This window comes from Peromyscus leucopus, chromosome 5 (genome assembly GCF_004664715.2).
Source record: "Peromyscus leucopus breed LL Stock chromosome 5, UCI_PerLeu_2.1, whole genome shotgun sequence".
Taxonomy (NCBI): Eukaryota; Metazoa; Chordata; class Mammalia; order Rodentia; family Cricetidae; genus Peromyscus; species Peromyscus leucopus.
The window spans coordinates 36,205,273-36,216,123 of record NC_051067.1 but is presented as its reverse complement, the minus strand read 5'-3'; the positions used below and the strand labels follow the sequence as shown (position 1 = coordinate 36,216,123).

Here is a 10,851-nt window from a genome sequence, read left to right as displayed (position 1 = left end):
CTTAACAATGTGACCAAGATCTGTCCCTGGTGCATGAGCTGGCTCTTTGTAACCTATTTCCTGTGGTGGGAGACTGACTAAGCCTGGATGCAGGGGGAAGAAGTTTGGTCTTGCCTCAATTTGATATGCCATGCTTTGTTGATTCCCATGGGAGGCCTTACACATTTAATATTTCAAATCTATTATCCTCTCTTAGACAATGGCAGTAGCAGTCTTCAGTTCACAGATATGAGATACTATTGCATGATACTAATTCTCTCAGGGATTAGTGAAAGCACATTCACTCACACCAGAGAGAGTGACAATGGTAGACCAAAGTAAAGGTATCATCAAATTCCATATTTGGCAAACCAGTGATCTTATTGTGCTTAAATGCTCTAGTGTAGTGAAAGGTCACAGACAGGAGAAGACATCACAGAAGGAGAGTTAGATCTCCCCAAGCTCAGTCCAGGATGGATGAAACCTCAGGGGAACTAGAAAACTACAGCACAACACATACTATGCCAGCAGCTCAAAGGGTGTGGCGCTGATTTTCAGTCAGTCTGATAGGTCTGCCACTCTCCTAGTTCATCCAGCTGCTTCTCTGTCTCCTCCATGGAGCACAGCAGGCCTGGGAGTGTTTTGGTCAGCTCAACTTGTCTGGAAGTGTCTCCCTGCAGTCTTCCTAGTGCATACATTCTGGCGTGGAGAATTATACTAAATGTGATGAATTTCAGAGTCTTCCTGAAGCTGTGGAACTGTTTCATACCTCAGCTACATGAGGTTCCCAGAAGAAGGGATTTTTTCATACCCTCTTAAGACATTTTGTTCATATCCCTTTTATGATTCTTTTTCTTAATAAGCAGCTCAATAAGATGGAAGGATATAATTTTAGTGGAAATGGATAAACAAGAGATGTTTGACTTTGTAGAACTCCATATAAAGTATACTCTGTGAGATGACTCTACATAAATTTGACAAAACAAATGAGGAAATAAAGATTTAAAAAAATTAAACATAAGAATACCACAAAAGACTAAGTAGAATCCTGAGAATCTTTTTCTGTTGCATGAAGACTGGAAATTTACAGTCACATAGAAAAACCAATTAAACAAAATATTCAAACAAATTATTAAATATACATTTTTTACAAATTGTCAAAAGAAAAATGTACATATTAAGTTCAAGACTGAATTTTCTATAACTCTTCAAATCATGATATTCAGCAACCACAGCATTCTATTCATGTAAATCACCATGCTATTGTGGAAGGCACTGTCTGTGAAGAGTTTAAATTATAAACACAAGGACCTGAATTTGAAATTCAGAAATAATGGCACCTGGTATAGTGACTTGAACTTGAATCCTAGCATTGGGGAGAAAGATACTCAAAGATCTCTGGATATCTGTCCATTCTTTTATTCCTAATTAGTGATGTTCAGCTTAGCAAAGTAACTTTTTAAAGTGAAGTTAACAGTATTTCTGAGAGTGATGCCATGGCTCTAATCAGGCCAGTTTAAGTGCACACATATGCACACAAACACACATGCACAAGATATATAAACACCTTAGATCACCACAAAACCAAAGGTTGTGTGTGCATGTGTGTTTGTGTGTGTGTGTGTGTGTGTGTTTGTGTGTGTGTGTGGACCTATTCAACAAAGTGCATGGATGTAACAGTACAGTCTTAGTATTACATCAGAACACCAGAAAAAAAAAACTACTAACATTAAAGAATTTCCTGAAAATGATCACAGTGATAGTTGGTCATTTACTGTCCTGATGGTGAACTTAGAGCAAAGCTGTCTATGTGCAGGGGATCCTTAAACTAAAAATATCAGTTTCTCTAATTTCATCAGAAATTAAGTAAAGAAGAATTAGTAAAGGAAAATGAGCTTGATTTTCTTCTTTACCTTCTGCCTAAACTGGGAGAGAGTGCAAAATGTAAATTTCTCCATCCACCCATGCCCGGGGAGATCCTACAACTTCTGAAACTATTTAGGACACAGTTTAGAACATATCTAAGTCTGACTGTGATGCTGAGAAATTGTGACTACCTTGAAGGTTATGTGACCCCTACATTGTCCCTGCTCTGATGCACATAACCAATTGCAATATATAAGAAATTTGAATACCATTGATCTACAGAGTTATACTCTGTGTAGACAGAGGATAGGAACTTTTCATCTTTTGGGGGATTGCTACTGAGCAAAACTGCTACATAACTAATGAATACATTTTAATGTGTCAGTGAAAAAAAGTGATAGTTTGATAGCCAAAGAGTAGAGCACAGTCACTTTGGCTAGATTATAATCTGAAATCAGAACTAAACCAGAAAATGGTGATTACCATAGAAAAATTATGGATGATCCAAGTATTTAAACAATCAAGATGGGCTAGGGGGAAAAATCTGTCTTTGGAATCTGAATGTCACAATAGTAGCTTTAAGTCAAGCAGATACTAAGGCATCAAAGTATACTGTGAAAATATCCCTCTTGTATTAAGAATATGAAAGGGAATGGGTTATGTTGATTTATGTTTATATAATATAGAGGTTTACTTCAGGGTGATTTATAGGCAAACATGTTATTATAAGTAAAGGGAGATGTTGATAGAAAATTTACTGGATTTGTAAAACATCTTGAAAAACAATAAACACAGTAGTGAAAATAAAATTATACAAGGGACTCCTCAGGCCTAGAAAAGAAATGCCGTGTGTGTGTGTGTGTGTGTGTGTGTGTGTGTGTGTGTGTGTGTGTTAATTGAATACCCATGGTCAAAGTTGGTTTCTTCTCTAGATCTTTTTCCTGTGAGGTACATGATACCAAAACTTTATCCATGTTGCTGCCTCTGTTGTTCTTTGCACAGCAGAAATAAACGGTTGGTCCAAATCCTAAAGAATTTGAATATTTTGCTCAAGTAAAATAAAATTTTTGAGCTGCTATGATATAGAATCTTTTACAATTTGGAATAACTTTCATGGTGATCCTGGTCACAATTTAGCAACTTCAGGATAATTGCCTAAAATTGCTATAATTCAGTGACATGATACAGCCATCAGCAACATTGATAGGGTGTAGTAAGTAGGAAAACTATGGCACAGCAGTTGCCAGTGCAACCAACAATTGTCGGCTATGTTCTAAGTCTCAAAACACATAAAACAATCAATATGTTATATTTTAAGACAGCAAAAATAAGGTGCCTAAAAATGTCATGATCTGCATTTATAAGTAGACTTTTCATCAATGGGTATGAAGTTCTTGTCAAAATGCCTTCTAAACATTTGTGTTTAGACCTGTTGATTACTGGAACTGTTATTTATTGAGATAAATATTTTACAGTGTTAATGGTTGATTTATGTGGAGATAGGGTAGATTATGGAAACCATTTATCATTACCAGAAACACTAGGAAACATTGCAGAAGACATGACAGACATATAAGACATTTAACTAGGGAAAAAGTTTGGGAAAGTCTTTTCCCCTGCTTACCTGAAAATAAGTAACCAATGAACAGAGGTGGCTTTTCTGATTTAGAGAATGACTTGCATTCTATAGACCATCTGGGGAAAATGCAGTGTGACAAATATTGACATATAACTGTGGTAAATGTAAAGAGGGTGTTAATAAACCCTGAGGGAAGAATGTCGCAGATTTATAGACACTGATTCAATCTGGCCCCCAGCTCTGTCTGGCTTTGGGTACAATTTGGTGGTATATATGGGAGGTGGAAAGTTGACTGAAGGCAGCACTCAGGTGAAGCAGCTTTCCCGAGTTGAAGTTCGTACTGTGGTGGGTCAAGATGCCGCTTGCTTTGACTTTACCAAGCTCTGGTAAGTAGCCATTCACTGGGTACGTCTTAGAGTCTATGTAACCCTTAGTGTATATTACATCAAGTTTGTTTGTAGAGTAGATTTTCGTTGGTCTGATCTGCTATGTATTTTGGAGGGGACTAATATTTGGTTATGCTTAATCTAGAGACAAGTCAGCACACAGCTGAAAGATCTCTCTATATTTTACTTTCTTGATTAAGTTTGAGCTCAGATTTTTTAAATACAAACTTCCTTGTGTTGCAGACACAGGCAATTCTCAGAGTTATATTGTGTTGTCTTTATGAACAGGAGTGTAAAATGGGACACCATTACTGATACTTAAGAGTCATCAGTTTTATAATCTCTTCCATTTCAAAAGTCACAGTCTATACTAAAAATAATTCAACTCAGCTGCATGGTGGCAGTGCACACCTTTAATCCCAGCACCGTGAAGGCAGAGCCAGGCAGATCTCTATGAGTTCAGGGCCAGACTGGTCTACAGAGGAAGGTCCAGGATAGGCACCAAAACTACGCAAAGAAACCATGTCTCGAAAAAACAACAACAACAACAATAATAATAATACATCTTAAAGTGTTCAATTTATATTATAATAAATTAGTATACATTGTGAAAATGAGAATAAATAAGTGGTAAACTGCTTTAAGCACAGAAATAGGAAGTTATAATTAATTTGTGTGCTCAGCTTGGATATCTGCTCACATGTATCAACCTGAATAAACTATCAAATCACCTCATTCTTAGATGATATATACAAGGAAAATGAATTAGTTACAATAATAATGTATTTAATAAAAATGAAAGACAACATAAATTCTTTAGAATTTCAGATGTGTGCAGATAGTAACTTGAAGGCTGTGGTTCATGTTAAATCAAACTCCATGTGTTTGCAAATTTGAAAAGCTCTTTTGGAGCAAATGCAAACTGTGAAAAGTCTCCCACATGTCAAACTTTTACTGGAAAAATGTAGCTATCTCTGTATTTTACCAGTTGTAAATGTGAATGCTCTAGTAAGGTATATCAACCCAAATCACATATCAGAGGACCCTCAGAACACATTCCCAGCTTGTTTAACTGTTGTAACCTGATTTGTATAGATCACCTCATTGCCATTTCTCTGACAGCAGGGGTATGTATGTTGCTGATGGTGTCAAATCTGCTCCTTTGGGAGCATGTGGCCTCCAAACCAAGTGGCTTTGTGTCCACTGAAGACCTGTATTATCGAGGGGTTGATCAGTCTCATGCCACATATTTTCTGGCTGCAGATTTATACCATGAATTTGTAAGTAATATTCTTGCCTCTATATTCTTTTCTAAAAGTTCCTTCACATAGCTAATCACTAATTAAATTGGAATGAGTCATGTATCCAAATTCAAATAATTCAATTTATAGGTAATAGAAAGTATCATAGAGCAAAATGTATAAAGGGCAAAATATAAAGTTTCATAAAATCTCAAAAACTGTAAAGAATTCAATGATATTTCAAATTTTCCTTTACTAGTTTTAACAATAACAACTTTGAATTTCTTCACTGGAATTTTTGGTTTTGTGGTCATACACCCTGGGTTCTGTCTTGATGAGCATTCCTGACTTACTGATCTGAAGATAACTAGTGCAAGGGAACTGAAGTTAGTTGGGTGAGTGGAGAGAAATAAACCTAAGGAAATTGAAATCATGTAAACAGTGAAAAACATAATAAAAGAAAATAGCTACAGATAAGTTTGTAAATCCAAACAATCCCAGCTTATCATTTTCAGCAATGGGTATCTTAGTGAAATTGAAGGGCTACTGTAGACACACAATAAATTCCCTCTTCTTCAGGGATATAACTCATCTATCAGGGCCTGTAGTGAGGAAACAAAACAAATGTCCATTGAAAATTGAGCATATAGATTTCATATCTCTATATTTATAGGGAATATACATTCTTGTTGTTATTTTCTCATACTAGTTTTGTCATACCTCTTACTCTTCTCTCCTCATCTTCTAACTGCACAACATTTCTAAGAATGCTTTAACTCTTTTAAATTCTTTGATTGTTAGAATTTGTATTTTCTTATGAAATGTCTTAAGCAAGGATATCCTTCATATCATTAGTATAGAAACTTTAAATATTTATGAGCCGGGCGTTGGTGGCGCACACCTTTAATCCCAGCACTCGGGAGGCAGAGCCAGGCGGATCTCTGTGAGTTCGAGGCCAGCCTGGGCTACCAAGTGAGCTCCAGGAAAGGCGCAAAGCTACACAGAGAAACCCTGTCTCGAAAAATCAAAAAAATAAATAAATAAATAAAAATAAATAAATAAATATTTATGTGAAATCTTACTTCAATCATTGCTGAATATTTCTTTAAAATGTATCTAGAATTGAATGGTTAATTGCTGATTGTAACAACATTTGTGACTCCTACATTTATCGTGAACTTTTTATTTTATTTAAACGTGGTGATATTTGAGATCCAAGTTAAGAATGATCAGTTCTTATTTAAAAAATCAGTTTGTGCCAATGAAAAATAATTATTTTAAATATGGATATATAGTAAAAATTCTATGACAGTCAGCCTAGAAAAACTGATACTTGAAGATGTAAATAATTAGAAGTTTGGGTGCATCTTAGTGCTTTCTTTCCAAATAATAACATTAGCAAGTACAATACAAGGGAGCAGTAAAAAGGGCAAGAGATTGAGAGGATGGTCAAGTAGATTGCATATGAAAGGGGGATGAAAGGTAGGCAGATGGGGTTTCCATCATTGTGCTGTTTCAATTTTTGTTCTTAAATATCAAAAATGTAGGGTTAGCAAACATAGAATTTTGTTTCTACTCAATTCTAAATCCTCAGTAAACTAAATCATTTAATTTCTTCCAGGACCTGAAATATTTCAATAGCAGTTGGATCAAGTACAGGACGCTCAGCCCATGCCACACTGCTTCCATCCATACTCCACAATCTCGAGAGGAAGCCCATGAAACAAAAGTAGGTTTCCTCCCTGTTTTTTAAGAAACAGATTATCCTATACAAAGGTAATTGTGCTCTGTGTAATTACTAAGCCAACAAGAGGTGTGGTAATTTCTGATCCAATAGATAAAAGATGTGACTGTCAGGGAACAATCACATCATACAGATAATAACATTAGCACTAACTAAAATGCCTGCCAAATCATTTTGCCCTAGAATTTTAGTTGTCTTATAAAAAAAAAAACCATTTTTACCAACACCTTCTGCTTTTCCCAGGGAACTTTTGATCTGAACTGGACACTTATTTTTAATATAGAAATATACATATAGAGTAAGTGCAAATCCCTTTGTTTTCATGGAATATAGCACTAAAGGATTCTCCTCTGGGATCACATTACTAAACTAAGTCATGTGCCCATTCTCCTTATTTTTCTAAACTCTCCTGCACCTATTTCTGTTCCATCCTAATTTATACAGTCTTCACTGACTGATCTTCTGCCTTTTCCTACCTACATCTTAACTGTACAAAAGACTCTTCTCTATACTATATCATGTTCCTCTGGGTGACTTCTGTTTTGAAGACATCTACATAACTCTAAAGATTTCATGTATATGTGTTATGATCTCTTCACTCTGGCTACCTGTCATAAACATCAGTTGTATTTATATAAACTTAATATATATAGCCAATTCACAGACTAATTTTGCAGTCAATCAGGTGTTATCAAGACAAATAACTCATATACATGATATTCTCATGAATAAAGTGTGTTTATAATAAAGAAAAAAGACACAGAACAAAATATTTATACAGATTGCTTTTCTACACAACATAAACAGCACACTGTTGACAATGAAATATTTAATGTTGATAAATAGCCTCTGATAATAGTACTTTTGAGAAGACAATGAACTGTGGCTCCAAACAGTATGCAGAAGTCATTTCCCTTGTACATCAAGTAACAATTTATACTAAACTTCTTTCATATCATGTAAACATTCTTACTTCTTTTGTTTAATACTGCTAGCAATAAGTTGGTTATCACCATTGGTGACTCCATTTCATTTATAAACTTTTTATTTAGATTATAGTTGACTCTTCTCTAGTCTTTATTTTCATAGCCTGTAAGAGTACTTACAATCATTATAGTAAACAGATAACTAAGGAATTTATTTTGTATGACTCTGGCCTTGTATTAACAGTTACTAGATCAAAATTCCATTCTGATTTCTACCAATGCCTGGAATGCTTTAAAATATTTTTCTTCTGTATAAGTCAATATGCAACTCCTCTAGAATCAAGGGCAGCAGGAATCATGCAGATACACGGAAAGTAGGATTTGATTTTGATAAGTATTTTGTCTGAAGTCACCTGTTTTAATATTCTACCACAGTAAAAAATTCTCAAGTAAGTATATGAGAGACCAATTTGATGCAGTAGTATAGAAATGATTTGAAGCTTTAACTCCTGACATTGTTGGCATCTATGTAATATCTATCGTATTTTGGACACCTCCTGAGCCCTGTAAACGTAATTTTCTCATAGGCAGGGTAAGCAATCAAAGAGAACAATTCAAATAACTAGGACAAATGGTAGAATGTAAATGAAAAATGAAATATGATCATTTTGAACAGTCAAAATTATTAAGACCCAATTTGTTTTATTTAGCAAAGTAGAATTCAGTAGCTGAAATTTTATTTTCAGGTAATATTTATATATTTTGAAGTCATTAACATATATTACTACTAATAAAAATACAGTGTAGTTTGCCTCCCTTGTGAAAAATCCACAAGTATCTATCTTCACAGCTGTATGTCACTTAGTTTAAGGTGATATTCAATGATGTTTTCCTAGACTGAAGACCTTCTCAAAACAATGATCAATATTTCCCATGCCTGGGAAGAACCGCTGAAACACCTGATTTCTGCAGTGTCCAACCTCCCTGGAGCTTCTGATAAAATGCTTAAAAGAGCCAATGCTGTGAGGAACAGAACCCGTGTGCTTCAGGAAGGAATGAAGATCATACTTAGCAGGGTAAGCTGTTTCAACATGAGTCTTTGGTCAATCTATTTATAAATTTGTGAATTATGCAATTCAAAAAGAATTTTGAGATTCTCAATTACACGGTCACTTAATAAGCCCTTAGGACAGTGATCTGTAGAAAATAGTTTTGTGTCTCATAGTCCTTTCAACAGTAGTTTTCCTGGATGGGATGGACACTACAGCCTAATGTGCAGTTGATCATATAACAGTCGCTGCTCGGATTGCCTGCACACAGTACGTTAAGTGAAATATACTGCTCATGTTCAAGGATTCAATTGAGTATATAAAATGTAGAATGGATTTACCTGAAAGGAAGGAAAGTATCAGGACACTCTACCAGAACTAATATGGTATGAAGGACACAACAAGGAAAGTACTGAAAACATGTAAAATTCCTCAAAAGGAAAGTCCTGATACTAGCCTTTTCATGATCTTTTACTTAATTCCATATATGTATCCAAATAGCACCTCCTGTCCACTTGCGTATGGATCTATCTCATCTGAGATCAGTGGCATGTCAGAAAATACATATGCTTGTCTCCAAATTATGTTTTGGTTTCTAATGCATTTACCCAAATTTCCAGGATTTCTCATTATAAATTTATAGTCTTCTGTGTTTTACCAAAATTAATTAAAAATTTACATGGAATGTGCACTGGGAGATATCTCATGTCTGTAAGTGCCTTCCTTCCATGTGTAAGGACTTGAGTCCAGTTCCAGAATTTGTGTCAAATGGGTTATGAGGTGTCTTCACTTTGTAGCCTTTAGAATAATGACTCAGACTTAAGGAGATCTGCCATGAGTTCCAGATAAAAGTAAGAACAGCTTGCTCAAAAATCAAAGTAGATTTTACTGGAGGAACTTTACCCAAAATTGACCACTGACATCCAAATCATGCTTATTACACACACAGAGAGAGAGAGAGAGAGAGAGAGAGAGAGAGAGAGAGAGAGAGAGAGAGAGAGAAACAGAACTCATGAGGGGATAATGCGAATAATACCTGTCCATTTGCTGTTTAGAGCCAGAAGAAAGTTGAAAAAGATCCCTACCCTGCCTGGTCTGGACTGGCAGACTTGCAGTCACCTGATGAAGACACACGCCTTTTTAACCTTTATAACCTGGTCCGCTGCCTGAGAAGGGATACTCATAAGATCGACGCTTATTTTAAGTTGCTGAGATGCCGAGAGGTCTTTAAAAATGAGTGTTTTACTGAATGAGTGCTGACTGCATAACCCTGTAATGTCCTGCTGACATGAGCCTTGTGGAACCAGAACTGTAGTGCTTTTATTTCTTCTCAGTGCATGCATGGCTATAATGGATTTCTTTTATACAATAAAATCCAATTCTTTAGAAACAACAGTTTTAATGTGAAATTCTAAGTGTCTTTTCTTTCATTTAATATAATATGGATTAATATAATGACTGATGTACTCAGTCAAAATAAATCAGAAGTATTTCAGTGGTTAATGAAAATGAGAATATGAAAGCAGAGTTTCAACATGCTGATGGTTTAGAGCTGGACACCTGAAACCATGATGGAACACTGACAAATAGGAAGATATCACCAAGAACAATTTTTCTTGAATATTCTATGATATAACTATTCTGATTATGTACAAAACTCTGAGGTAGTCACATATATAGCACTTTAGAGAAGTAGTAAATAATTATAACTCATGTTTCCTCTAAATGGGTACTAATAATCTCCTATGATATTATAATATACACATTACTCCAGGGTAATCCCAGGATAAGCCTGGTTTTTATAGAGGATTCATAATTTCAGCAGGAAGATTCATGGCTGTATCATAAAGGACCATGGATGTCAATGTAAGTATTGAAGGCAATTTGGAGACTGAAAGAAATACTTTAGATGTGGAAAATAAAATAAAATTAATCCAGTTTTGGGGTTTGTGGACTGGTGAAGTTGGTAGACACGGACTGAGTCCAGGAAAAATTTGAGATATCATGAAGTCGTTACCCAAAAAAGTCAATGTAAGAAAGTCAGCTTGGCTAAAAGGAAAGAAACAGAATAGCAGGAACAT

The 10,851-nt window shown here is 35.3% G+C and overlaps 1 protein-coding gene across 1 annotated transcript; it reads left to right on the top strand.

Annotated features, from left to right (window-relative positions):
• Positions 1 to 3,702: 3,702 nt before the first annotated feature.
• On the top strand, positions 3,703 to 10,165 carry LOC114701749 (prolactin-3D1-like). The gene is made up of 5 exons (XM_028881921.2): positions 3,703 to 3,810; positions 4,933 to 5,090; positions 6,673 to 6,780; positions 8,618 to 8,797; positions 9,826 to 10,165. The coding sequence occupies exons 1-5, from the start codon at positions 3,780 to 3,782 to the stop codon at positions 10,021 to 10,023; spliced, it is 675 nt and encodes a 224-aa protein (XP_028737754.1). The 5' UTR covers positions 3,703 to 3,779; the 3' UTR covers positions 10,024 to 10,165.
• Positions 10,166 to 10,851: the final 686 nt, after the last annotated feature.

Coding starts and splice junctions, on each gene's coding strand:
- LOC114701749 (XM_028881921.2), top strand. CDS start 3,780: ATGCCGCTTGCTTTGACTTTACCAAGCTCTG. Junction 6,781..8,617: donor AGGAAGCCCATGAAACAAAA/GTAGGTTTCCTC, acceptor ATGTTTTCCTAG/ACTGAAGACCTTCTCAAAAC. Junction 8,798..9,825: donor TGAAGATCATACTTAGCAGG/GTAAGCTGTTTC, acceptor TTTGCTGTTTAG/AGCCAGAAGAAAGTTGAAAA.